This window comes from Mustela nivalis, assembly GCF_964662115.1.
Source record: "Mustela nivalis genome assembly, chromosome: 17".
NCBI classification, from domain to species: domain Eukaryota; kingdom Metazoa; phylum Chordata; class Mammalia; order Carnivora; family Mustelidae; genus Mustela; species Mustela nivalis.
In genome coordinates, this window is record NC_139036.1 from 38,279,348 (window position 1) to 38,307,179 (window position 27,832).

Below are 27,832 nucleotides of genomic sequence, written 5' to 3' on the forward strand. Positions count from 1 at the left end.
TCAGGAGGGAGATTGCTTCCACTCTCCCTCTGCCCGCTTCTCTGGCCACTTGTGATCTCTCTCTCTCTGTCAAATAAATAAATAAAATCTTTAAATAAATAAATAAATAAATAAAATACATAGGAAATATTCTTCTTTGAGAGAGCTATGTTGGCATACTGCCCCCCACCTGGACTGAAAGGGTCTGGAGATATAAAATGTCCTTTCTGCCCCCAACTTAGGAGGCTAAGAAAGCTGCTTTGCCTGCACAGAGGGCATAATTTCAATGTCCTCTTCCGCTGTGACCAAGGAGGAAGGTGAGAAAGGAAGGACCTTGTGAATATTGAAGGAGATCTAAGAGGAAAGATGCTTAGGAGGTAAATACTCCACTGAGAAGGTCATATTGCCAAACACAGTTGGTCCCTTTCCTGCACTCCCTCTCTTTACCTTCTTACTTTTAAGACAGTTGACTGTTCCATCTTCGTAGGAATCCATTTCTCCTTTGGCTTCTACCCTATCATATCCTTCAAGTTTCCCTCCTCTCCCTGCCAGGTGCTTTCCAGTCTCTTTTACTGGCTGTTTTTCTGCTCAAACTCAAAATGTTGGCCTGCCCCAAGGTCATTCCTGAGACTCTCTCTCCAACTGTACACTCCTCCTAGGAACTCTCCCACAGACCAAGGCATTAAAGACCATCTCCATGCCAAGGACTATCAGATCTCTACCTCTGCCTTGTCTCTAAACTCCTGTAAGACTGCGATCCAATTCTAACACTCACCACCCCGTGTTAGCACAGACTTCAGAGATTTAAGGGCACGGTCCTCAAAACTACCTTCACTGCACCTGCCAAGTTCAAGGGTATCCAAACGACCCACACTTTTCACCAATGAGTTACAAATTCAGGGCTTACGATGCCCCTCCTCCCCTGAATTGATAATTTCCTAGAAAACTCAGAAAATTCAGGAAACTCTACACTTATCACAGTTTTGTTAGAATGTACAAATCAGGGGCACCTGGGTGGCTCAGTGGGTTAAGCCTCTGCCTTTGGCTCAGGTCATGATCTCAGGGTCCTGGGATTGGGCATCGGGCTCTCTGCTTGGCAGGAAGCCTGCTTCCTCCTCTCTCTCTCTGCCAGCCTCTCTGTCTGCTTGTGATTTCTCTCTGTCAAATAAATAAAATCAAATCTTAAAAAGAAAAAAAAGAATATACAAATCAGGATCAGCCAAATGGAAACACCCCTAGGGCCAGGCCTGGACAGGTTTTCAATGCAGAGCTTCTGCATCCACTCCCCCACAGGATCAGGACATGACCCTCCCAGCACATTAATCTGTTCACCAACCAGGAAGCCAACTCAATGAGCCTTGGGTTTGCAGAATTTTCATTGTCTTATTAAACAGGCATTGGGGCGCCTGGGTGGCTCAGTGGGTTAAGCCTCTGCCTTCGGCTCAGGTCATGATCCCAGGGGCCTGGGATCGAGTCCCACATTGGGTTCTCTGCTCAGCAGGGAGCCTGCTTCTCCTCATCTCTCTCTCTCTGTCTGTCTCTCTGCCCATTTGTGATCTCTCTCTCTGTCAAATAAATAAATAAAATCTTTAAAAAAATTTAAAAAAATAAAATAAAATAAAATAAATAAATAAACAGGCATAACTGACTGACTCACTGATCGCGTAGTTGAACTCTTGATTGAGCCTCCCCTGCCTGGAGGTCAGGCAGACCCAAAGGTCTAATCCTCTGATGGCGTGGTTGGTTTTTCCAGCCAGTCCCCATCTGAGTCAGCTCTCACTTAACTCAGGACTGATTCCTATTTCCTTCAGAAATTTGAAGGATTTAGGGGCAACATAGGAAACAGGGCCAAAGACCAACCACATGCTTTATTATATAACACTTGCCTATCCAGTCGTCTTCTTTTTTTTTTTTTTTTAATTTCACTTTTCTTTTTATTTATTTATTTATTTATTTGACAGAGAGAAATCACAAGTAGATGGAAAGGCAGGCAGAGAGAGAGAGAGAGGGAAGCAGGCTCCCTGCTGAGCAGAGAGCCCGATGCGGGACTCGATCCCAGGACCCTGAGATCATGACCCGAGCCGAAGGCAGCGGCTTAACCCACTGAGCCACCCAGGCGCCCCTCCAGTCGTCTTCTTGACACAGCTGATTGTCTACCTGACATCTGAGAGATTAAAGGCATCATGAGCTTGGTGTATGGAAATCTTCCGAATTTTCCCCAAATGGGACCATCCCCCAGTCTTCCTGGATTCAGTAAAGGATGCGATCTACCCCCCACAAGGTTCTCAAGACAAAATTTCCTAAGACAAAAATCTAGGGATCATGCTTTTTCCTTCCTCTCCCTAGTCCCCAGTGTCTAACCCAGCTGCGAGTCCCAGTCCAGAGGACACATCTGTTCCCATCTCTTCACCGTCACAGGTGCCACTCTTGCCACAATCACCAGCATTTGCTTACTATCTTGTTGACAAAAGTTCCCTAGCTGGTCTCTTTGCTTTTGCTCCTACCCTACAAGCCATTCTTCAAGTCCCGTGGTGAATCAGTTGATCAGACTTGCCTGCTTAAAAACCATCCAGTATCGCTCACTGACTCGGAAAAAGGTTAAGACGTCTTACCATGGCCTGTGATATCTGGTCTCTGGCTGTTTCTCAGACTTCAACTTCTTTTTTTATTTTAAATCTTTTTTTTAAAAAAATATTTATTTATTTATTTTGGAGAAAGAGAGAGAGAGTACACCTTTGCAAGCAGGGAGAGGAGCAGAGGAAGAGGGAGAGAAGCGACTCCCCGCTGAGATGGACCCTGACGGGGGGGGGGGGTGCTCCATCCCTCCCAGGACCCTGACACCATGACCTGAGCCAAAATCAAGAGTGAGACGACTAAGTGACTGAGCTACCAGGAGCCCCCCAGACTTCAATTTCTATTTTCCCTCCATCCTCACTCCACTCCAGCCCACAGGCCTTATCTAATTTTTTTCAAGCACATTGAGTTCCTTTCCCTAAGAAGCCTTTATACCAGCTCTTTCCTGGTCTGGAATATTCTTCTTCTTCTTTTTTTTTTTTTTTTTAAGATTTTATTTATTTATTTCACAGACAGAGATCACAAGTAGGCAGGCAGAGAGACAGGAGGAAGCAGGCTCCCCGCTGAGCAGAGAGCCGGATGCGGGGCTCGATCCCAGGGCCAAAGGCAGAGGCTTTAACCCACTGAGCCACCCAGGTGCCTCTTCTTCTTCTTCTTCTTCTTCTTCTTCTTCTTCTTCTTCTTCTTCCTCTTCTTCCTCCTCTTCCTCCTCCTCTTCCTCCTCCTCTTCCTCCTCTTCCTCCTCCTCTTCCTCCTCCTCTTCCTCCTCTTCCTCCTCCTCTTCCTCCTCTTCTTCCTCTTCTTCTTCCTCTTCTCCTTCTCCTTCTCCTTCCCCTTCTTCTTCTTCTTCTTCTTCTTCTTTTATTTATTTATTTGACAGACAGAGATCACAAGTAGGCAGGCAGAGAGACAGGAGGAAGCAGGCTCCCCTCTGAGCAGAGAGCCGGATTCGGGGTTCGATCCCAGGACCCTGGGATCATGACCTGAGCCAAAGGCAGAGGCTTTAACCCACTGAGCCACCCAGGTGCCCCTTCTTCTTCTTCTTCTTCTTCTTCTTTTATTTATTTATTTGACAGACAGAGATCACAAGTAGGCAGAGAGGCAGGCTGAGACAGAGAGGGGAAGCAGGCTCCCCGCCGAGCAGAGAACCCAATCCCAGGACCCTGAGATCATGACCAGAGCCAAAGGCAGAGGCTTTAACCCACTGAGCCCCCCAGGTGGCCCCCCTCCTTTTTTTTTTTAAGATTTTATTTATTTACTTGACAGACAGAGATCACAAGGAGGCAGAGAGGCTCCCATCAGAGAACCTGATGCAGGATTCAATCCCAGGACCCTGAGATCATGACCTGAGCTGAAGGCAGAGGCCTAATTCACTGAGCCACCCAGGTGCCCCCCAAAAAAGCTCCACTTTTTTGCATGTGCTCACACAGTAGAGAGCGAGCTTGCTCTCCAGGGTCTCATCTTTTATATATATACATATTTTTTTAAACTTGTTTATTTGACACAGAGAAAGAGAGAGCACAAGCAAAGGGAGAAGCCGGCTCCCCGCTGAATGAGGAAGTCCGATGCAAGGCTCGATCCCAGGACCCTGGGACCATGATCTGAGCTGAAGGCAGATAGATGCTTAACCCACTGAGCCACCCAGGCGCCCCACCCTGTGTCCAGTTCTGCGCTCAGTTCGGAGTCTGCTTGAGATTCTTCAAGATTCAGTCCATAGCTTCGCGTTTCTCTGTCATCTTATTTTTCTGTAAAACCTGTGTATGTCACAGATATCTTGGTAGTTTGTGATCCCCCCCCCCCCAAAAAAAAAAGCTTGTTCTAGGTAACTGAGGAAGGACCTGGGTGTCTTGGATTTCTTTGATATTTACTTGGGTTTTCTTTCCTCTGCTGCATCGTCTCCTTGGTCATTCTTACAATAGCTCATGTAAGTGTATCAAACCCTGTGTAACTGCTGCAGCCTCTTTCTGCTGAGCCACCTGTTTGGCTTCCACTGCTCTGGGAACTTCTTCCCTAGGGTCAGATGTGTCTAAGGGGAGAGCGCGCGCGAGCACGCGAGATGAGGCTGTGTAATTGCTCCGGCAGCGCCACCGTGAGGCCCCCCAACCCCCGGCCACGGGAAAGAAGAGGCTGGGAATGGCTCTAGCAGCTGGAGGCCTCTGGAGGCCAGAACACCCTTCCACCTCCACATCCGTGTCCAGACTGAGCTCACACCCCAGAAGCCTGGGCTGCCTCCACAGTGCCTGCAAGTCACTCTGTCGCCCGCAGCATGGAGTGCTCAGGCAGAAAATGGCCCAGGGGCCCCAGAAGGTACCTGCTCAACTGACCACCTCCTCTGGGGAGGAGAATGTGGGTTCTCGGACCCCCACCTCCAACTAGGGCTCATCCAAGGTCCTTTAATGGCCTGTTCTGAACCCCCGGAGAGGCCAGATGGAAAACTGAGCCCCTGAGAGGGAAGGATGCAGCTGGTTCTCAGGGATTTGAGGGCGTGATGTTCTCTGCTTATGGCTTAACCAGTCCACTCCCTTCTCACGGCAGCCCCACCGCGAAACAGGAAGAAAATGTGAGAAAGGATTTCCAAATCATGATTTTGCTAACTTTGCAAATCATGGGATTCCTATGTGTGAGTGGTTCTGGTGAAGAATTTAAAAGAAAGAGAAAGTAGGTAGAGCTATTGTTTAGGGTGAGGATTTCAATTTCTGATTATTCCCCAGGCCTCCCCTAACAACATGCCTAACTGAGGTTTCGCTGAAATAAACAGCCCCAAAGATAGTGCCAATAGTGGGAATAGATCTGATGACTCCTGTCACCTAGCTTACGGCAAAGAAGAAGTAAAGGGGAAAATAGCATTTATTTTTCTATCAAATTCTGTTTAATTCCTTCTTCACTCTCCTAACTTCCCCCATTTTAAATATAAGCTGTTCATAACTTCCATTAAAGACTAAATCTTGGCCTTTCTTCTAGAATCTTTGATACCTTTAACCCCCAAACTATGCCTGTTTTGTTCTGTCTGCTGCTTCTAGACTGCTGTTCAAAGTCTGAGGAAGAGAGGTGCCAAGGAGACTCAGTCAGTTAAGCCTCCAACTCATCTCAGCTCAGTTCTTGAGCTCAGGGTCCTGAGTTCAAACCCTACACTGGTCTCCATGCTGAGTGTGGAACCTACTTTAAAAAAAGAAGTCTGAGGAAAAAAATCTAATCCTGAGAAGTGAAAAGTGAGATATATTATTAAACAATAAAAATTCTCTCTGTAAGAGCTGGCAGAGGAAAGCAAGTTTCCCATAAAATCTAATTTTATCTTCATGCTTCTTAGATAGAGTTTTCTGTGGTCAGCCCAGATTTCCCTATACAGAATGAAGAGAGCATGGCAAACAATCTGAACTCCTCTAGGAGTAAACCTACCCACTCTCTAGGGATAAGAGCAAAACTGAAGTAGACACATTGTAACAAAGCCTAAAAGCAAGCCTCAACAAGACATGGTTATTTAACTGCCTGACAGAATAAAACATAATATTTTTATAGAAAGATAAAATAATCCAGAATCTCTACAACATATTATCGCAATGTCCAACATATAACAAAAATTACTGGACACAAGAAGGAAAAAATGTAACCAATAATCTGTGAATAAAACAATAAATAACAAAACTTCCTTTTTTTTTATTTGTAGCTACTTCATACAATTACTTTTTTTTTTTAAGAATTTATTTATTTGGGGTGCCTGGGTGGCTCAGTGGGTTAAAACCTCTGCCTTTGGCTCAGGTCATGATCCCAGGGTCCTAGGATTGAACCCCGCATTGGGCTCTCTGCTCAGCAGGGAGCCTGCTTCCTCCTCTCTCTCTGCCTGCTTCTCTGCCTAGTTGTGGTCTCTGTCTCAAATAAATAAATAAAATCTTTAAAAAAAAAAGAATTTATCTATTTATTTATTTGACAGACATAGAGATCACAAGTAGGCTGAGAGGCAGGCAGAGAGAAAGAGAGAGAGGAGGAAGCAGGCTCCCTGCCGAGCAGAGAGCCCAACTTGGGACTTGATCCCAGGACCCTGAGATCATGACCAGAGCCAAAGGCAGAGGCTTAACCCACTGAGCCACCCAGGTGCCCTACTTCAGACAATTGCTAAATCCATGATACCCTACAGCCTCTTTTTATACTTTAAGTTACATCCTTAACAACTTTATATCTGGCTAATAAGGGTTTGTATTATTATTGAAGTATATTTAATATATAACATTATATTAGTTTCAGTTGTACAATATAGTGATTAGATTTTATATACATTGTGAAATGATCACCACAGTAAGTCTTGTTAACATCTGTCACCATACATAGCTACGAAAAATTTTTTTATCTGTTCATCTATTGATGGACACTTAGGTTGTTTCCACATTTGGCTATTGTAAATAATGCTGCAAACACACACACACACACAATTTAGCCATGAAAAAGAAGGAAACCTTTCCATTTGCAACAGCATGAATGGACCTTGAGGGTATTATGCTAAGTGAAATAAATCAGACAGAAAAACACCATACGATCTCATTTATATGTGGAATCTTAAAAATCCCAAGCACAATAAAAAAAAAAAAAAAAGAAAGAAATAAAAGCCTTCAAAAAAAAAAAAAAGAGACAGGTTTGTGGTTGCCAGAAGCAGGTCATGAGTGAAATGGGTGAAGGGGATGAAAAGGTACAAACCTGCAGTTAAAAAATTAATAAGTCATGGGGATATCATGTACAACAAGTAACTATAGTTTATAATACTGTTTTGCATTTTTGCAAGTTGCTAAGAGAGTATATCCTAAAGGTCTCATTATAAGAAAAATAGAAATTTCTAGGTGATAGGAAGTAATGACAAGATGCTTAACATCATTAGCCATCTAGGAAACACAAATCAAAATCACAGTGAGATACTGCATCACACCCACTAGGATGGCTATTTGCCAAAAGACAGCCAATAATTACAAGTATTGGTGAGGATGTTTGGGCAAAAAAGGGAGGGAACCCTCATACATTGACAGTAAGAAAGCAAAATGTGCTGCTGCTTTGGAAAACAATTCCATTCATAGGTGAATACCCAGAGAAACAAAAATATATGTCCATATGAAAACCTGTATGGGGATGTTTCTAGCAGCATTATTCATAATAGCCAAAAGGCCAAAGAGCTAAAAAGTGGAATCAAGCCAAACATCATTCAACTTATGAGTACAGAGACAAAATGGTACATCCATATAGCAGAATATTATTTGGTAATAAAAAGAAAAATGAAGGGGAGCCTGGGTGGCTCAGTGGGTTAAATCCTTTGCCTTCAGCTCAGGTCTTGATCCCAAGGTCCTGGGATCCAGCCCCGCGTCAGGCTTTCTGCTCAGCAGGGATCCTGCTTCCTCCTCTCTCTCTGCCTGCCATTCTGCCTACTTGTGATCTCTGTCTGTCAAATTTTTAAAAATCTTAAAAAAAAAAAATGAAATGCAGTACTCAAAAGATATACAAATCATTATGTTGTACACTTAAACTAACATAATGTTATATGTCGATTGCATCTCAAGAAGAAGAAGAGTGTGCCTGGGTGGCTCAGTGGGATAAGCCTCTGCCTTCAGCTCAGATCATGATCTCAGGGTCCTAGGATCAAGCCCCATGTTGGGCTCTCTGCTCAGCAGAGAGCCTGCTTCCCCCTCTCTCACTGCCTGCCTCTGCCTACTTGTGATCTCTCTCTCTCTCTCTGTCAAATAAATAAATAAATAAAACCTTTAAAAAGAAGGAGGAGGAGGAGGAGAAGAAGAAGAAGAAGTAGGAGGAGGAGGAGGAGGAAGAGAAACCGTTGTAGTAGTAGTACAGGTAAACCTCAGAGATATTATGGGTTTGGCTCCAGACCATCATGATAAAGTAGATATTGTGATAAAATGAGTCAAATGAATTTTGGGGTCTCCCAGTCCATATAAAGTTATGTTTACAGCTTGCTGTGGTCTAGTAAATGTGCAAGAACATTATGTCTAAAAAGAGGTACAGTGGCACCTGGATGGCTCAGTGGGCTAAGCCTCTGCCTTCAGCTCAGGTCATGATCTCAGGGTCCTGGGATCGAGCCCCGAATGTGCTCTCTGCTCGGCAGGGACCCTGCTTCCCCACTCCTCTCTCTCCCTGCCTGCCTCTCTGCCTACTTGTGATCTTTCTCTCTGTGTCAAATAAATAAATAAATAAAATCTTTAAAAATAAAAAGAGGTGTACACACTAATTTTGAAATACTTCAATGCTAAAAAATGCTAACCACTATCTGAGCTTTCCACAAGTTGTCATCTTTTCTGGGTGGAAGGTCTTGCTTTGATGTTGACAGCTGCTGATTGATGAAGGTTAGCCTGGCCGTGGCAATTTCTTAAAATAAGACAACAGTGAAGTTCCTGCTGCATCAGTGGACTCTTCGTGTTACCAGAAACTCTTCCATAGCGTGCGATGCTGTTTGACAGCACGACCTAAAACAGAACTACTTTCAAAACTGGAGTCAATCTTTTCAAACCCTGCTTTATCAACTAAGTTTACGCAATATTCAAAACCCTTTGTGGTCATTTTTCTAATCTTCTCAGCATCTTCACCAGGAGTAGATCCCATCTCAAGAACCATCTTTGTTCATCCTTGGGAAATAGCTCCTCATCTGTTCAAGTTATCGTGAGATCACAGGAATTCAGTCCCATTGGTGGGCTCCACTTCAAACTCTCATTCTCTTGCTATTCCCACCACATCTGTGGTGACTTCCTCCACCAAAGTCTTAAGTCTCTCAGAGTCATCCATGAGGGTTGGAATCAACTTCCTCCAATATCATGTTGATATTCTGACCTCTTGCCATGAATCACGAATGTTCTTAATGACATTTAAATGGTGAATCCTGGGGCGCCTAGGTGGCTTAGTGAGTTAAAGCCTCTGCCTTCAGCTCAGGTCATGATCTCAGGCTCCTGGAATCAAGCCCCACATCAGGCTCTCTGCTCAACAGGGAGCCTGCTTTCCCCCTTCTCTCTCCACCTGCCTCTCTGCCTACTTTTGATCTATGTCTGTCAACTAAATAAATAAAATTTTTTTTTTAATGGTGAATCCTTTCCAGGTTTGCAGTTTACTTTGCCCAGATCCATCAGAGGAACCACTGTCCATGACAGCCAAAGCTTTACAGAATGTATTTCTTAAATAATAAGGCTTGAGAGTCAAAATGACTCCTTCATTCATGGGCTGCAGAGTGGATGATGTGTTAACAGGCATGAAAACCACATGAATCTCATTGGACATCTCTACCAGAGCTCTTGGGTGACCAGAAGCCTCGTCAATGAGCAGTAACATCTTGAAAGGAATCTTTTTTTCTGAGCAATAGATCTCAACAGCAGGCTTAAAATATTCAGTAAACCATGCTGTAAACAGGTATGCTGTCATTCAAGCTTCATTCCATTTATACAGCACAGGCTGAGTAGACATAACACATCTCTTAAGGGCACTAGGATTTTCAGGATGATCAATGAGCATGGGCTTCGACTCAAAGTCACCAGCTGCATGAGCCCCTAACTCATCCACAGTTGTGTTTCTGTACAACTTCATGTCAAATATTCCAGCTCCAAGGAGGAACAGTACAGAAACCTGGAGCTGAACTTAACCGTTCCTTTCAGATGGCCAGAGCTTCGAGAGCCATGAACAACAAGGGAGGGGACAGCCCAGAGCCAGCATTATCAAGATGCAGCCAAATCTGGGATTGAGGTGGGTTCAAAGGGGGGGGGGGGCGTGAGGCCTAGTGGCCCTAGTCTTGAATTGTGCCCCAACCCAGGAAATGAAACTCGTGCACATGCACAAATGCATATGCACACATACATAAAGCTTTGAAGCCAGGCATGGACTTCTCTCTAGCTCTGAAAGTTCTAGAAGGCATCTCCTCCTCCCCAAATAAGGCTGTTCAAAAAAATAATAACAATAAGACTTTTTTGCCTGCATTGAAAAACTATGGTTGACTCTAGCCCCCTCCAGGAATTATCCTAGCTGGACCTTCTGGAGAAGTCACTGCAGCTTCTTTATCAGCACTCACTGTCACCTTGCACTTGAATATGATGGAGACATCTCCTTTCCCATGAGCCAGCCTCAGCCAGCCTCCTGTTCATCTTCTGAAGCTTCCTCGCCTCTCTCAGCCTTCATGGAGCTGAAGTCATTTAGGGCCTCGCTCTGGATTTGGCTTAGGCTTAAGGGACTGTTATGGCTGGTTTGATCTTCTCTCCAGACTACTAACACTCTCTCCATATCAGCAATAAGGTTGTTTCAGTCTTTATGCCTGTGTGCACTGGAGTAGCACTTTTCATTTCCTTCGAGAGCTTTTCCTTTGCGTTCACAGCTTGGCTGACTGACACGAGGCACATGGCTTTTAGCGGGTCTCAGCTTTTTCTCAGCCGGTCTCATGCCTTCCTTACTAAGCTTTGTCATTTCTAGTGTTTTGATTTCAAGTGAGAGAGAGGCAACTCTGCCTTTCGCTTAAACACTGAGAGGCCATGTAGGGTTTTTTTAATGGGCCTGATTTCAATATTGATGTGTCTGAGGTACTAGGGGGGCCCAAGGAGAGGGAGAGAGATGGGGACCGCTGGTTAGCGGAGCAGCCAGAAGACACACAGTGTTTACGGTTACGTTTGCCATCTCAGGTGGGTGCAGTTCATGACGCCCCAAAACACGTACAAGAGGAACATTCAGGGTCACTGATCACACATCGCCATAACAAATGTACTAACGCAAAAGTTTGAAACCTGGAAAGAATTAGAAAAAAGTGACACAGAAACACAAAGTGAGCAAATGCTGTTGGGAAAATGGCACCATTGACGTGCTCAATCCAGGGTTGCCACAAGCCTTCAGTGTGAACATCTGATGTCTACGGGGCACCTGGAGGCTCAGTCAGTTAAATGTGTGGCTCTTGATTTCAGCTCAGTCATGAGCTCAGGATCCTGGGATCAAGCCCTGAGTAGGAGTCTGCGCTCAGCAGGGAGTCTCCTTAAGGATTCTCTCTCCCTCTACTCCTCCCCCTGCTCATGATTTTTTTTTTCTCTCTCTCTCTCAAATAAATAAATATATTTTAAAATGTGATATCTACAAAGTGCAATAAAACAAGGTTTGCCTGTGCTGGTTTATCTACAACATGAGCAAACCTTGAAAACACGATGCTAAGTGAGAGAAGCCAGTTACCAAAGGCTACATAGGATATGATTCCATTTAGGGGCGCCTGGGTGGCTCAGTGGGTTAAGCCGCTGCCTTCGGCTCGGGTCATGATCTCGGGGTCCTGGGATCGAGTCCCGTGTCGGGCTCTCTGCTCAACGGGGAGCCTGCTTCCCTCTCTCTCTCTCTGCCTGCCTCTCCATCTACTTGTGGTTTCTCTCTGTCAAATAAATAAATAAATAAATAAAAATTAAAAAAAAAAAAAAAAAGGATATGATTCCATTTATATGGAATGTCCAGAACAAGCAAATCTATGGAGACAGGAAGAAAATTAGTGGTTATCAGGGGGTAGAGGAAGGGGGTAATGGGTAGTGACCACTAATGGGGTTTCTTTTCTTTTTTTGAAGATTTTATTTATTTATTTGACACAGAGACAGAGACAGGGAGGGAGGGAATACAAGCAGGGGGGAGTGGGAGAGGGAAAAGCAGGCTTCCTGCAGGTGGGGAGCCCAATCCGGTGCTCGATCACGGGACCCTGAGATCTTGACCTGAGCCAGAGGCAGACACTTAACAACTGAGCCACCCACATGCCCACTAATGGGGTTTCTTTGTGGGGATGAAAATGTTCTAAAATCAGGTTGTCGTGATAGACACTCAACTCTGAATATACAAAAACCATGGGATTACAGATTTCAAGGGGTGAATTGCATGGTATGAAATGATAAGGCTATGTAGTATGAAATGAAAACACCATATTTCAATAGTGTTACCCCCCCCCCCAAAAAAAGGCCAAAAAGCAGCAAGGATGGCATTTTTCCTTTCATGATAATATAGGAAACAATGATGCATGTAACAACTGATGTCATCTTAGCGTGGACTAAACATGGTGTTTGGGTTCTTAATTATCAAAACAATCCAGGTACTTAATTATTAATATCCCTATCCTGTAGACGAGTGAACAGTCATGTTCCTGGATCTGAGATCAGGTCTGTATGTCGGTCTCCCACACTCTGCCTGTGATTACAAACGCAGGGTCAGTGCCCGGCGGTCAGAGTATCATGGTAAGAGGAACTGAGGTCAAGGCTGAGCTGACAGGGAAAGCAGAGCTTATCTTGACCCCAGGAATTCATGTGGCGGAAAATTAGGCAGGTGCTGATTTTTCCTAGCTACAAGCATAGCTCCTGGTTGTGGTACGTGGGGAAAATGGGGCTGGCAACAGAGCTTGATTATCCTAAACTCAGTCCTTTGCTCAGGAACCTGCCCTGTGCTAACTCCTCTAGCAGGTCAACAGCGTGGAATCTGCCCCCACATCCCCCTTACCCTGGGGGCAAAACCCCTAGCTCTGACTGTCCCTAGGAAGGTTTCACTCTCCTGTTGGAACCCTGCAGCCAGAAAGTTTCTTCCCTCTTCTTGGCGCCGGGGCTCTTTCTCTTAGGCTGGGCCTGGTCTCTATCTCAGGGAGAAGCTTAGGGGATGTCCTCACAGGCCAGAAGTGTCTGGCAAACTGCTGCATAGACGGTTTCTGGACCCTCGTTTTAAGAGTTGGCTTGACACTGAGTTAGAATTTTGGCTTTAGGAGCACCTGGGTGGCTCAGTCAGTTAAGCATCTGACTTCGTTTCAGCTCAGGTTGTGATCTCGTGGTCGTGGGCTCAAGCCCTGCATCAGGCCCCATGCCCAGCATGGAGTCGGCTTGAGATCCTCTCTCCCCCCCCTGCACCTACTCCTCCAAATAAATAAATAAAATCTGAAAAAAGGGGGCGTCTGGGTGGCTCAGTGTGTTAAGCCTCTGCCTTCGGCTCAGGTCATGGTCTGAGGGTCTTGGGATCACGCCCAAGGCTCTCGGCTCAGTGGGGAGTCTGCTTCCTCCTCTCTCTCTCTGCCTGCCTCTCTGCCTACTGGTGATCTCTGTCTGTCAAATAAATAAATAAAATATTTTTAAAAAAATCTGAAAAAAAAATTGGCCTTAGACTCAAGTAGCAAACAAGCCACAAAATCCATGAGGGCAAAGAGGAGAGAAGAGAAAGTAGAAGAGTTCTGTATTCACCCGTGAATATATGGTTTCCTCCCCAGATGATGTCCAGAAGACGAAGACCCTCTGGGCAAGACCCTTATTTCTGGAGACTATATGGAAACCCTTCCCAAGTCCCCTCTCTTTCCTGCCTTCTCTGGATTGGGTTTCCAGCCTTGACCAGTTTTCCCGTCTTGTCCCCCACTCTCAACTCCCCCCCAGATTTGCTGTATTATCTTGTTTTCCCTTCCTGAGGCTCACCAAGGGTAGATCCATCTGGAAAGCCCATTGCTCGCAGCCCTGCTACTTCCTTGTTCTTCCCAGCCTCCTGTAGGACCATCCACTCAATGCTCCCTGTACATCTGCTCTTGCCCGTTGACCTGTGAGGACCCCACCACAGGCTGTCCTCATTCAGGCAAACATGGGGCTCTCCACCGACGTTACTTGGTGTGGTTAGAAATAATAGGGGCGCTTGGGTGGCTCAGTGGTTGAAGCCTCTGCCTTTGGCTTGGGTCTTGATCTCAGGGTCTTGGGATCGAGTCCTACATCGGGCTCTCTGCTCGGCCTCTCTCTGCCTGCCTCTCTGCATACTTGTGATCTGTCTGTCAAATAAATTTTTTCAAAAATCTTTAAAAAAAAAAAAAAAAGAGGGGTGCCTGGGTGGCTCAGTGGGTTGAGCCGCTGCCTTCGGCTCAGGTCATGATCTCAGGGTCTTGGGATCGAGTCCCGCATCGGGCTCTCTGCTCAGCAGGGAGCCTGCTTCCCTCTCTCTCTGTCTCTGCCTGCCTCTCCATCTACTTGTGATTTCTCTCTGTCAAATAAATAAATAAAATCTTTAAAAAAAAAAAAAAAAGAAAGAAAGAATAGGGTGGTCCACTCGGTCCCACAAATCTTGCAGACTCTGCTTTGTCACATCGCCTGACATAGCCTCCTTAGCTAACCTCCTGAAGTCTAAGATTTTCTTTCTCCAGCAGGCAGGGTCCTTCCCCTCCTTCCACAGCCACATGATTCTATGTCCTGCCTCTGTAGCCAGCTGGTCACCCCGTCTGCCATCCCATATGTGGCCCACACCACACACCCAGCCTCATCCTTAGGCAGCTCAGCAGTGTCTTTCTTTCTTTCTTTCTTTTTAAATTTTATTTATTTATTTTGTCAGAGAGAGATCACAAGTAGGCAGAGAGGCAGGCAGAGAGAGAAGAGGAAACAGGCTCCCCGCTGAGCAGAGAGCCCGATGTGGGGCTTGATCCCAAGCCCTTGAGACCATGACCTGAGCTGAAGGCAGAGGCTTTAACCCACTGAGCCACCCAGGCGGCTTATTTTAATGGGAAGTCCTTGCTCAGGAATTGCCACATTCAAAGACAGTCTGTAGTTTGTTCTGCTGGAAGCTGAGCCTCAACTATCCAGCTGGTTATCCCTGCCAGCTCTTCCTTGTTTAGGAGCCCGGGCCATCCTGCAGAGGCACCTGCTGCCTGGGGAGGATGCCAGCTTGAAAGGGCCCCAGATGCTGCCCACTGCTGGGCACTTTTTGCTCCAAAGATGTGCTCAGGAAATCCAAAAATGTGATGCAGTCCATCTAAGCGTCCTTGACTGGTACGGCACCTACATCCCGTGCAGATGGACATGGAGTGCCTCTCTGAAAACACATCTCTGGGAGGCAAATAATTTGGATGCCCAGAGATGTTGAAGTCCGAATCCCAGGAACCTGTGAATAGTTATGTTACCTGATAAGGGGAATTAGAGAGCCAGATGGAATTAAAGTTTGTTTACTTTGACCTGTATCTGGGCTTCTATTTGGGGGAGTTGGTTGTCCAGTAGATGGAGATTTCTGGATTTAATGGTCCCTGACAATTGGTGCCAATTGAACAAACCAGTCACCCTGACCCTGAACGACTATCTTATCATCTGGGCACTTGTGGTTTCCATTATAAATCCAGGCTGAAGTTACAGTGACTCTAAAGGAAGTTATAGCTTCCCTTATCATTATTGCCCATGGATACCTAGCAGAGAGCTCCTCTTGAGCAGACCATTATTTCACTGTTGAGGTAAAGACTCACTGGAGATCAGTGCCCTTCTAAGATCCAAGAAAGCTCCCTCACCCTCCTGCCACGTGAGGACATCTGGAAGACAGGTGTCACCAGACACCAAACCTGCGGCTGACTTGATCTGGGACTTCCCAGCCTCCAGGACTGTGAATAATAAATCTATGTGGTTTATGAGCCTCACAGTCTATGATAAATTCTGTTACAGCAGTCCAGGTAGACAAAGACATTCAGTTTTAGCCAAAACCCTCCCCAGTGTTCTTCCTCTCCAGCTCACTGTAAGAGCAGACCTTAGTACATCTCTGTGCAAATGACTGTCCTTGACCCCTAGGGAGTTTCTCCTGTGGTCACAGCCACAAGTGGAAGGGAAGTTTTGCTCTCCCAGTAGTACAAAAGGGTGAATAACCACCATGCTGTTTTTCTTAGCTTTCAGAATCCTTTCCTTCCTCCGTAACTCTAGCCACCAACCCAAAATACTGGGGTCTTAGGGTAACAGCCGAGTACCACTTGTCCCCCTTGTCACCAGATGCTTTCGCAACCAGGGTCACTACCATCCCAGCATCCTAATCCGCAGCCACAGGGTCACACTGATCTTCTTCCAAAAGGGCACCATGTTCTCATTAAAATCCATTATGACCAACTTGTCAGGGGCTGGTGGGCCAAGCCCCACATAATATGGCCTCTGTATGGGTTGAATGGCATCACCCAAAAGAGACACCCACCCTGGACCTTAGAATGTGACCTTATTGAAATCAACAGTCTTTGCAGTTGTCCGAGAGGATCTCAAGACGAGATCATCCTGGAGGAGGAAGGTCCAGTAACAATGGTCTTCACTGGAGACGGCGAAACGGAGAAAGAGACACAGAGAAGAGCACGTGAACACGGAGGCAGAGATGGCCGTTGACTTGTCTGCAAGCTAAGGAAGGCCAAGGACCGCTGTCGGCCACCAGAAGCTAGAAGAAAGGCGTAGGTCTGGGGACCTTTAGAAGGAACTGAACTGCTGACACCTTGATTTCAGACTTCTGGCCCTCGGAACTGTTGCTTTAAGCCACCATCTTTGGGACAATTGTTTTAGCAGCCAGAGGAAACTCATGTAGCCTCTTTTACAGCAAGATGAGTAGGGCCAGCTCTGATGAACTCTTGTCACGAGTTACAAGTTTGGGGGCACCTGGGTGGTTCAGTCGGTTAAGCATCTGCCTTCGGCTCAGGTTGTGATCCCCGGGTTGTGGGATTGAGTCCTACATCAGGCTCTCTGCTCTCTGTTCCCTCTACCTCTGCCGCTCCCGCTGCTCATGCTCTCTTCCCCACGCCCCTGCCGTTAAATAAATAAATAAGCAAATAAATAAATAAACTCTTTTTAAAAAAGAGTTACAAATTCTGAATTAGGAAATAGAATTTTTTACTTTGTTAAAACACAGCAGTTTTCCTTGGCTGTCAGAGAAATTCATTGTTTCAAGACACTCTACTTGGCAAGCCTGCCCTGGGTCTTGTCGGGGCTTATTGGTTGTGGTTTCTCCCGCTGGCAGGCAGCCAAGGCCACTAAGAATGAGATCTTTAACTTGCCAAACAACAAGACATCATTATAAAGACAAGAAATAACAAGTGATGGGGAGGATGTGGAAAAAGAGGAACCCTCACACGCTGCTGGTGGAAACGTACACTGGGGCTGTCACTGTGGAAAACAATGCGGAGTTTCCTCTGAAAATTAAAAATAGATCTATCATATGACCCAGCAATTCCAATTCCACTTCTGGAAAAAAAAAAATGCTAACTCAAAAAGACCCATGCACCCGTATGTTCATTGCAACCTTATTTACACTAGGCAAGAGATGGAAGCAACTGACGTGTTCATTGATAGAGGGATGGATAAAGATGTGGTCTCTAGATATAATGGAATATTATGCCGCCATAAAAAAAAAGAATGAGATCTTGCCTTGTGTGACAACATAGACAGAGCGTGAGGATATTATGCTAAGGGAAATAAGTCAGACAGAGAAAGACACATACTGTATGATTTCACTTGTATGTGGAATCCAAAAAGCGAAGCAAACAGACAAAACGCACAGACACAGAACAGACTGGCATTTATCAGAGAGGAGGGAGGTTGGGGCAGGTGGAAAGGGGTCTGGGGTCAATTGTGTGGTGAGGAAGGGTAACTAGACGTATCATGGAGACTGCTTTGTCGTGTGTGCACAAGTATCAATCCGCTGTATGTATGAGACACCTGAAATTAACACAATGCTCGATGAAAAATAAAGATTGCGTAATTATGTGTGCTTTTTATAGATAAACATATATAACGTAAAATGAAAAAAATTTAAAACCTTCCAACGCAGAGATTTAAAAAAAGGTATCCTCGGGGCGCCTGGGTGGCTCAGTGGGTTAAGCCGCTGCCTTCGGCTCAGGTCATGATCTCAGGGTGCTGGGATCGAGTCCCGCATCGGGCTCTCTGCTCAGCGGGGAGCCTGCTTCCCTCTCTCTCTCTGCCTGCCTCTCCATCTACTTGTGATTTCTCTCTGTCAAATAAATAAATAAAATTTAAAAAAAAAAAAGGTATCCTCACAGACCGAAAGCTGTGGACCCTAGAGGAATTTTCTAGCACTTTGTACACACTCACAATTCAAGCACGTAAAATATTTCAATGCCAATTACAACAGTTCATACAAGAAATGGGCTGGACCCTTCATTTGCCAAGTTACTTCATCTTTATCTTCTGCACCAGCAGGCCCCCTACCCCCATCCTGCCCACGGCTTCCTTGCAAGGTTTTTGCCCAAGCTCTATTAGGTGCTTTTCTTTTTCTTTTTCTTTTTCTTTCTCTTTTTAAATACAGAAACACAAACTAAGGAGTTTTAGCAAAGGCACTACAGGAGGTCTGTATAGTAGCTGGATGGAAAGGGAGCAACTTAGACCAGTAAGTACAGCTTTAAACTGCATTTTGGTTTTAAATGGCCGTAAATGCAGCCTCAAACTAACTTTTTTTTTTTAAGATTTTATTTATTTATTTAAAGAGAGGGAGAGAAAGAGAGCAGGAGGAAGGGTAGAGGAAGAGAGAGAATCTCAATCAGACTCTACACTGAGCATGGATCTCAACTCAGGATTCGATCCCATAGCCCTGAGATCACAACCTGAGGCAAAATCAAGAGTCAGATGCTAAGCCGACTGGGCTACCCAGGTGCCCCTCAAACTCACTTTTAACACCTGAAGTCACCAATCTTACCTCTAGCCACTTGACCTCCAAATGTTTATCAACAGGTGGCAGCAACTATGAGGTTCCAGAAAATTCTATATGCTAACCTGAACCATGACCCTCACAGTTCCCAAATAGGTAGGATGCCTGCCTCTGGCCCACTATTCAGGTGAGGCCTGCACTACCAGATCCTGGGGCACGTATATCATAAGGGCACTGTACCTTTACGGTCCCCACACAGGGCACCAAAGTTTGTTAAGCTCACCCACACACGACAAGCCAAGGCCAAAGCCAGTTCTGATCTGACCAGCAAAGATACCAAGAGCTGCTTGTGAATTTACCGTCAATTACTTACATGGATGATGAAAAGCAGAACAAGGGTGTTCTGGCCAACTGTCCGTGGATACAGCTTGCATCTTGTTTCATAGGTAGCAGTGAAGATTTCTCTTGCAGAGATGGTAACTGGTTAGCTGTATTGCTAAAAGCACAGGTACTAGGATCACACACTTTGTGGCTTTAGTAACATAACCTCTCTGATCTTCGGAGATCATCTTCATCTATAAAATAGGAGTCACATTCATTTTAGGGTTGTTGTGAGGGTTAAACATTCCATCACGTAAGGTCTTTTATGCCTTCGGTGTGGGTAAGAAGCACAAAATTTATCTCGACACTGACCATATAAGCGAAGTATTCACACAGGGTTTCATTCCCACGTGTAAACCACCTTCACGACTTTTGAAACAAGGCAGGGAACAAATAAATATTCATCTCCTCTATAAAGCTTCCACCAAGACTGGGAAATCCTGTCCCAGCATGTATCCCGTTATTTGGGAAGACACAGTAACAGCAGCACTGAAGGTAGCCTAATGGCTTTACCCTGAGACCCAGGTTAAAGCTATCTCAAATGAGATTGCGCTAAGTAGCGGCGCCTGCATGGCTCAGTCGGTTAAGTGGCTGCCTCCAGCTCAGGTCATGATCCCGGAGTCCTGGGATGGAGCCCCGTGTCGGGCTCCTTGCTCAGCAGAGAGCCTGCCTCTTCCTCTCCCTCTGCCTACTTGTGCTCTCTCTCTCTCCATCAAGTAAAGAAATAAAATCTCTTTTAAAAAATTGGGTTAAGGGGCACCTGGGTGGCTCAGTGGGTTAAGTCGCTGCCTTCGGCTCAGGTCATGATCTCAGGGTCCTGGGGTCGAGTCCCGCATCGGGCTCTCTGCTCAGCAGGGAGCCTGCTTCCCCTCTCTCTCTCTGTCTGCCTCTCCGTCTACTTGTGATTTCTCTCTATCAAATAAATAAAATCTTTAAAAAAAAAAAAATTGGGTTAAGTAGGGAAGAAGACAAAAGCTCCCAAGCTGGCAGGAGAGGAGGTTAAAGAGTGGAAGGAGGAAAGATCAAGACTGGCGTTAACTATTCTTAGCACATACTCCCCACTGTGTCCGGTGGAAGCGAAGGAAGGCTTCACTGATCTGCTCAAGACCCAGGGCAGACAGACTACCTGCGCGGGAGGGACGGGTCATTCTTCCCGTGTTCCCGTGTCTACAGGAGACTTCCCAAGAGGGTAAGGGGTGCTAGGCCCATCTATTTACTCAACAGATAACCTAGAATGTCTCTTCAAGCATGGTGTTGCCCAAGACCACCATGTGGTCTTTGAAAGACCTGTCAGAGGGGAAAAGGCTAGACCAAGAAATCAGGAGACCCAAGCTGGGAGAGTAGGCTGCGTCCCCGGTTATCTGCTCCCCGACCTGCCATTCAAAATGGAACAGGCAAGGGAAGGATCACAGTGGTAGGAAGAAGCCACTTGCTTCGTTTTTTTCAGGGCAGGTGTCAGGAAGGACAGCCCCTCTCCCCCACGTCCCCAGCCGTGGCTGCTCTGCACTGGGATTTCGCAGCATTTTTTCACAGTGGAGGCCTTATTCCGGCGTGCAAAAGAACTGAACAGCAAGGGACCATCTCAAAGCCACTCCTGCTAGCTGTTGGCTAATTGAAGAAAAACACCTAGTTTGTATTTGAGCGACTCTGGTGCCTGCGAACCAGGCCTCACACTGAAGTCTGCCGCCGAAGGTCTCAACACCGCAGTCACCTGACCCCCGAAAGTCCCCCCCTCCCCGAGATACACAGACACATGCACGCATGCGCGCGCAGCTTTCAATAAAAGTTTCCTTTTATTTTGGAATTGAAACAGCAGAATGAAGTGGTATGTAGCTGAAACACACTTCGCGGGGAAAGCTGGAGCGCTCACCCAGCAAAAGCACAAATTCGCCAAGTCTGAGCCAGCGGCCCACCACCCCGGGGCAGAGCAAAGAACGCGGAGGGGGTGGGGCGGGGAAGGGTACAACCAAAATCCGGCGGTGATGATGGCTGGCAGGTGCCCAGAAAGTACAATATTCGAAGTGGCCAAGTGGCCGCAATTACAGACCAGGCGAGCAGTCACATGCGGGAGCCCCCTCCGGCCCCGACCGGGATTCGCGGCCATAAAAACACATCTTCCACTCTCCCGAGTGAGTGACGTCTCAGGACGGGATACCCACGCACTTTGCCTCGGGGAAGGGAGCTCCTCTGACTTAAGTCTGGTTTCCGGGACCTGGACGAAGATGCTGGAGAAAGGGGAGACTCCAAGTGGTGGGAGAGGATGTTCATTCATTGCGCTAACTCGTCATCTGCTGAAATTCATTTTGAACAGCTTTACACGGCAGTGGGTTACATAAAACTTACACAGAAGCGTTACAAGTGTTACAAGCGCCCCCCCAACCCCCACAGGGGGGAAACGGTGAGTCGAGAAGCACCCCAACACACACAAAGTCTGTATTCTTGGCTGGGGAGGGGGGACTGAAGTCACCTGGCTGGGAGGGTCTTGGGGTGAGCACAGGTAGACTCACCAAGGGAAGTGGGGATGTAATGGGGGAGACCGCAAGCCAGGGGGCTCTGTGAAAGCTGTACCTGTTAGATTAGCACGTTATCTTAAGCAAGTGGAGAAACTCACCAGAGTGAAACTTATTTACGGGGGAAAAAAAGAAAAGTTTGGGGGATTAAAACAATCCAGTGGTCACTGGAAAATGTCTCCCTCTTTTTTTTTTTTTTTTTTTAATTTTAAATTTTTTTTTTTTGGTTTTTTATAATTTTTTGGAAAGTATTTTTAAGGTAATATTTTTTTTTTCCTTTGGAAAAAGAAATCTTTTTCCCCCCCTAACCTAAGCAAGTGGAGTTGCCACTACCTAATTTCTATTGTCTTGCTAAGAGGTAGATAAAACAAAAGTGAAATGGGGCTTCTATGAGGAGGTCCATTAGAGGATGGGGAGGGGCTGGGACCGCCCAGTGGGCTCCCCAACTACAAAGACGCCTGAGCGACCAGAGGACGGGGGTGCCTTGGACTCTCTCAGGACAAAGGATCCTGCACTGCCTATTCCAGAGCCAACCATCCCCGTGACAACGGAGAAGGGGGTACAGTGGAGGCAGAACCTCTCAGAAAAAGCCTGAAGAGGCTTTGCTTTCCCAGGCCTCCTGACTTGAGGGCTGGGTGATGGGCTCCAGGCCTAAGCCCCCACATCACGTCCAGCCAGCCCCTCTGATCCAACAAGACAGAGCAAGTAAGGCAGAAAGGGGGGCACCTCATTGCCAGGCCTCCCAGCCCCGTCGACAGGAATGGGGGGAATCCTGGCAGGCCTGTCCCTCCAGAACAAACCTTTCGTGGCACAAGCCTCTCAACTCACTTCTCCTGGCTGGGATTCATACCCCCATGCACGAGTCCCCGCCCTTGGTTCCAATCTTACTGTTAAGGATTGAGGTAGTTAATCCGTTTCTACTCGTAGCGTCCATCACCTGTGGTTACTCAAAACTCGTGCTCCGGAGGAGCTTCCTGCTAGTTCATTTCAGGAAAAAAAAACAACAACAACAACAACAAAACAAAACCAAACCACAATTCTTTCATGTCTTGTCAGTCCGGATTCAACCATACTAAGGCACCCTACTAATGGTGCCATCATCAGGCTGTGCTCCAAGGAGGTGCACTGGGCCCAAGGGTCAAGGTTGGGATCTGGCCCTCATCCTCTACCTCCGCCTTCGGTCACGAGGCCTCCTCCCTGCCCTGGACCCCGATAGAGAAGCCTTATGTATCCAAAGGAAAGAAACCGAAGCTTTCAGCTGGTGTTACTCTAAGTCTGAATACAAGAGAAATGTTCTGCATCTAAGTCATTGAGCTTTCAGAAGGGAAATGGCTTTATGTCCCCTGGCACTGAGGATTTGTCATCCATCTTCCTGCGATTACTTTTTCTTAGGCTGTGCTGTCTTCCTTCTACCAGTTTTCAACGGGCAAAACAGCTGCATGGTTTTAATGTCAAAGCCCCCCACCCCTGGCTGAGAGGTGGGACGAAAGGGGGGACGAGAGGTGCCAGGTTCTCTGCGAACCGGAAGCTTGGACGGTCCCTCCAGGGCTCGGTGAGGTAGTTAACAGCGCACTGCTGGTTCCCAGTTTGGCAGAGGGTATGTCTGGGGTGGGAGGAGGGGAAGGCACCCTTGAGAGCTAACTGAGGCCCCTCCTCGTTGCCAGTCTGCCAGGCCTGAAGGGAACTCGCCGTGCCATCTCTGCAGCGGGGGCAGGGGACGGAGAGCAGTCCCACGCGGAGGAGCCCCGAACTTCCCCTCCTACCCCAAAGTGCAACCAGGAGCCCATGGACCCCTTTCTCAGCTCCCTACCCCTTGGCAAGTCCTGGCCCCAAGTCCCCCAGGAGGCTCGGAAGGGAAGGGACACGTCTTTAGCTCACACTGTCTCCGGGAGCCCCTCCCAGACAGCCCAAGTCTATGTTGAAAGATGGCTACTGCTTTGATTCAAAAGCGGCCTCTCAGCCTCTGTCTGTCTGTCTTTGGCACAGAGGAAAATGGACACAGAGCCACCTGGAGTGTTCCCCCCAGTGTTCTCTGGGTTTTACACAGGGTCTTTGCTGCCAAGAGTGAGGCATACCTAAGAATAGCTCCCAACCGCCCCCCAGAAGTGGAGAGCTCACGGGAAAAGGAATAAAGACTGACAAGGACTTGGGGGGGTGGGCAGGAGAGGGCAGCAGGGGAGAAAATTCCCTGTCCCTCCGCTCAGCTCTCTCCTACCCAGGCCCCTCCGAGGAGCCAAGTCCAAAACCCAAACCACAAAAGGCAACCAGACCCTAGAGGGGATTAAAGCCATCGGGGTGTAACTGTCAGATGCAGGTTCAAAATTAGTGAATCAAACCATTTTGGTTTTTTTTGTGTGTTCCATAGAATTAAAAAATATATCCTCAAGAGATGGTCCTTTCTTAAAAATATATATGTAGCGCACACACACACACACATACATATATATATATATATAATCTTCGAGTATAAGAAGTGGTTTTTTTAAAAGTCGCTTTTCTCAGATCATCCAAATCTCCCAAGTGCTTTTCACGTTGACTTATCTCGCCAAGGATGGGGAAATGGAGGTGATGTGGGGGAGGACAAGGAACCGTCCCAAGACCTAGCCTAGGGGTCAAAGGCAGGCCCACCAAGGCAGGTCCTTTATCTCCCCTAAAAACTTTTAACCACCAAACCATATTCCTTCTGCTTCTGGTAGGGTTAACTTTCACAACCTTCCTGCTGGGCAAACGTCAGCGATGAGTGGAGCTGTGCCTAATTCAACTCCTGTTGGACAGTCCCTCGCCACACTTCCTGACCTCTTCTGGAGCTGAATCAGCCAAAGGAAAAGGACGTGGGCTTACGGTGTGAAGGGAGCAGGATCCCAAGGAAACTGAACACTGCAACAATCACATTTCAGGTACTGTGGGTGGTTTTTGTTTTTGTTTTTCCTGCTGGTAGTTTGAACCAGATATTAAAGCATGCTTGCTGCTGGAAATTTGCCTTAAATCACCAAACGGCCGATGTCTGAATGTTATCTGCTTCATTTTGGGATAAAGCACAGAGAGCCAGAGATGGAACTTGGGAGACCCTTTTTTTTTTTTTTTTTTTTGGTGGTTAGGACAGGTGGGAAGCTCGGATTACACTGGCCTGATATTACCCCGAAATGCTCTCCTGCATCCTCCTCTCTTTGGAACAGACCATTCTGGAGGTTATAAAAGAATGTCACGGGGACAAAGGGATAAGACATGAGCGAGGCAAGAACCTGTCCCCAATTACATTTCCATACCTTCTACCCCTCCTGGCAACCCACCACCCTAAATTAAGAATTCCTTTAGTTTGGGTCCACTATTAAAATCAATCAGATCAATCTAAAGAAGACAGAGAAGACCGGGGGGGGGTGGCGGGGGCAGTCATCCAAGAGTCGGTCTGCTCCTTGGACTGTTGCCATAGACCAAAAAGAACAGCAAGATGGGACTGAGAAAAAAATAATGGGGGGGGGGGATAGAAAAAGAAAGAAGAAAAAAGAAAAAGATGGCAATGACAGACCAGGTGGACCTCTCTTGAGGGTATGAGAGCAGCTATGGCTCTTCTACCAACGGAATCTTGGCTCCCATATTTCTAGACAGAGAAACAGATTTTTTTTTTTTTAAACGGGTATATTTTTTTAGTTATTATTTCACTCCTCGATAAAACGGAGGCAGTATTTTAAAGTATCTCAACAGCACCACTGGTGGGGAAAATTGGCGGGGATGCCCTTTAACCAAAAAGGGAAAGAGGGGGGCTGGACACCAGGGGCCCGCTGCTGGGGTTTGTTGTCTGACCCCCCGGAGGCCCACAGCTCCGCCAGGTCTCTGGATCCTGGCAAGCAAGGAGTTTCCAGAAGAGAGGACAGTGGTTTTTAGCAATCTGGGAGTCCTAGATCAGGGCCTCCCCCCGGGCTCGCTCAGCCCCAGCCTCCTCCCCAAGAGCCAGCCCCCGCTGCCTTTCCCACAGGGCCTGTTCTCCACAGAGAGATCCTAAAGGCTTACACTGGCTCATGTTGTAAGAAATTATGAAACATAACTTTCTCGTTTTTCTCTTTTCATTAAAAAAATAAAATATTCAAGACTATCAGCTTCTCTTTTGCTTTGCTCTTCTTTTTTTATATAAAATATCAGCAAGCCGCAAAGAAAAAAAAAGGTTAAAAAAAAAAAGGTGGGGGAACAAAAAGGAAAGTAATTGCTGAGGTAACTTCATACCTTGAGGTAGTTTACTTCGCGCACAGCATTACCTGACTGACTCCGCCCACGTGTCATGGTTGTCTCGTGATTACTACTGTCGTGGTTGCAGTGTTGGAAGGACGGGAGGCCACGCATGGGCTCTTCCACATGCAGAGAGGCCTTCCTCCCTTCCCAGCACACTTGATAGCATTGTCCAAGGTAGCTAAAGTGCACCACCTGGCTAATATGCATTGACAATCAGTATATTCGGAGGGGAGGCCTAACCTCATTTAACTGATGGCTGCCGTCTTCTACAAGCGCTGAACTTCCAACAGGATCTTATTGAGCCTGGTAAATTAATAAATTAAGCGTATTTACCCCTTTGTGCATAACGCTGCTGGTACTTTGAATTCTGGTCTCAGGCACAACTCTTGTCGTGCCAATGATTCACAGAGGCAGAAGCCATCGGTTAAATAGGCCTCTAGGATAAAAACAGAAGCAAATACTCTCCAATGTACTGAATATTCGTACTACATGCCAGATGATGGGCTTTAGCTTTACTGGAAGCTCAGGGTTGGGTTCCACATCCCACCACCACCAAGGGAACAGTGCCGTGGAGGGGGAGTGCCCCACAACCCCTACCTCTGGGAACCAGCCCTTATAGGAGCACATGGGCTGGAGTGAGGGCACAGTGGCAGCCTTTGGGGCCACTCAAGTCCTCCATGGAACTGAGACTTTATCAAGGGGTGTCATGTCCCCTTCCCAGTGCTCATATCCAATCATTAAAATAGACTTTAAAAAAATATAAAATCTGCCTGAGAATGATGGGAATCAGGGATAGTACAATGGTCAGCCCCTATCCCGCTGAGCATTCAGTACCACCCATGTGCACCTAGATGGGGAGAAGGACACGAATGGGGCAGGGAATCTTGGTGGGGACGTCCCGACCGAGTGGAGAAAATTTTAATCACGCCAATTTTTCACCCCGGTGATCTGAACTAGACCAGCCGTAGGGCACTCCTTTTAAACGTGGATTACTATATATTTTAATCGTATTTCCCCCCCCCATTCTTTATTCCTTGCTGTTCCTATCGGTTGGTTAGGGAAGGAGCGGAATTAGACTACAGATGCTGGTGTGTCTTCTCCTTTGAATCAGTAACGTAAGCAAAGCAGTGCACTGGTTCCCACTTTTTCTGGTAGCAGTACAGATAAAACAATCCGTGTGACTATAGAAAAAGGCTGTACAGGAACAGGCTATGTCAGGGCATGAGAATAGAGGTATTTTAATCAATGGACCAAGTAGGAGAAGGCTGGAAGGATTTTAGGGTCAAGAAGCAAACCATCCTTTGAGGCTGATTGAAACACCCCTCTTAAGTGATTGAAAAAACCTGAAGGAAATTTTATTTCTCTTCCCACTGGGGTCTGACCCACCCTCTCGGTGGGACCTGGAGAACTTACTTCAACAATCCACGTTTAAAAGCACCCTGAGCTAGAATCGCCATGGTGACACCCTGAGGGGCGGGCAGTGTCGGGCCAATTGGTTGGGCGTGTGGGGCCGAGGGATCAGGGTTCCTCACTGGAACGTCTTTTCTCAAGCAAGTGGGCAAACCTGATCTACATCCCGGCCCAAGTGTCCCTGATTCCCACTCATTCTCAGGCCTGCTGGGGAGAACGCGCTCTCGACTTCAGCCCGTTGTCCTTGAGTCGATGTGACAGGGAGGGGCTGGTCACTTCCTCCGTGCCTGGGCCTGGTTACTCTGTCCCTTTTGGTGCAGCTGTTTAACTTGGGCCAGGATGTCTCGTATCTTCCGCTGTGCCATCTGCAGGAAAACCAGAGAAGAGGCCAGAGT

General features: G+C 46.8%; 1 protein-coding gene across 3 annotated transcripts in view; it reads right to left on the bottom strand.

Moving 5' to 3' along the window:
• Positions 1–21,110: 21,110 nt before the first annotated feature.
• The window catches only part of IGF2BP1 (insulin like growth factor 2 mRNA binding protein 1), a 48,985-nt gene continuing 42,263 nt past the window's right edge, over positions 21,111–27,832 (bottom strand). For all 3 annotated transcript variants that reach the window (XM_082704766.1, XM_082704765.1, XM_082704767.1), the window contains exon 15: positions 21,111–27,802. In XM_082704766.1, the coding sequence (XP_082560892.1) occupies positions 27,710–27,802 (93 nt within the window). In that variant the 3' untranslated portion in view covers positions 21,111–27,709. The remainder of the gene's footprint in view (positions 27,803–27,832) is intronic.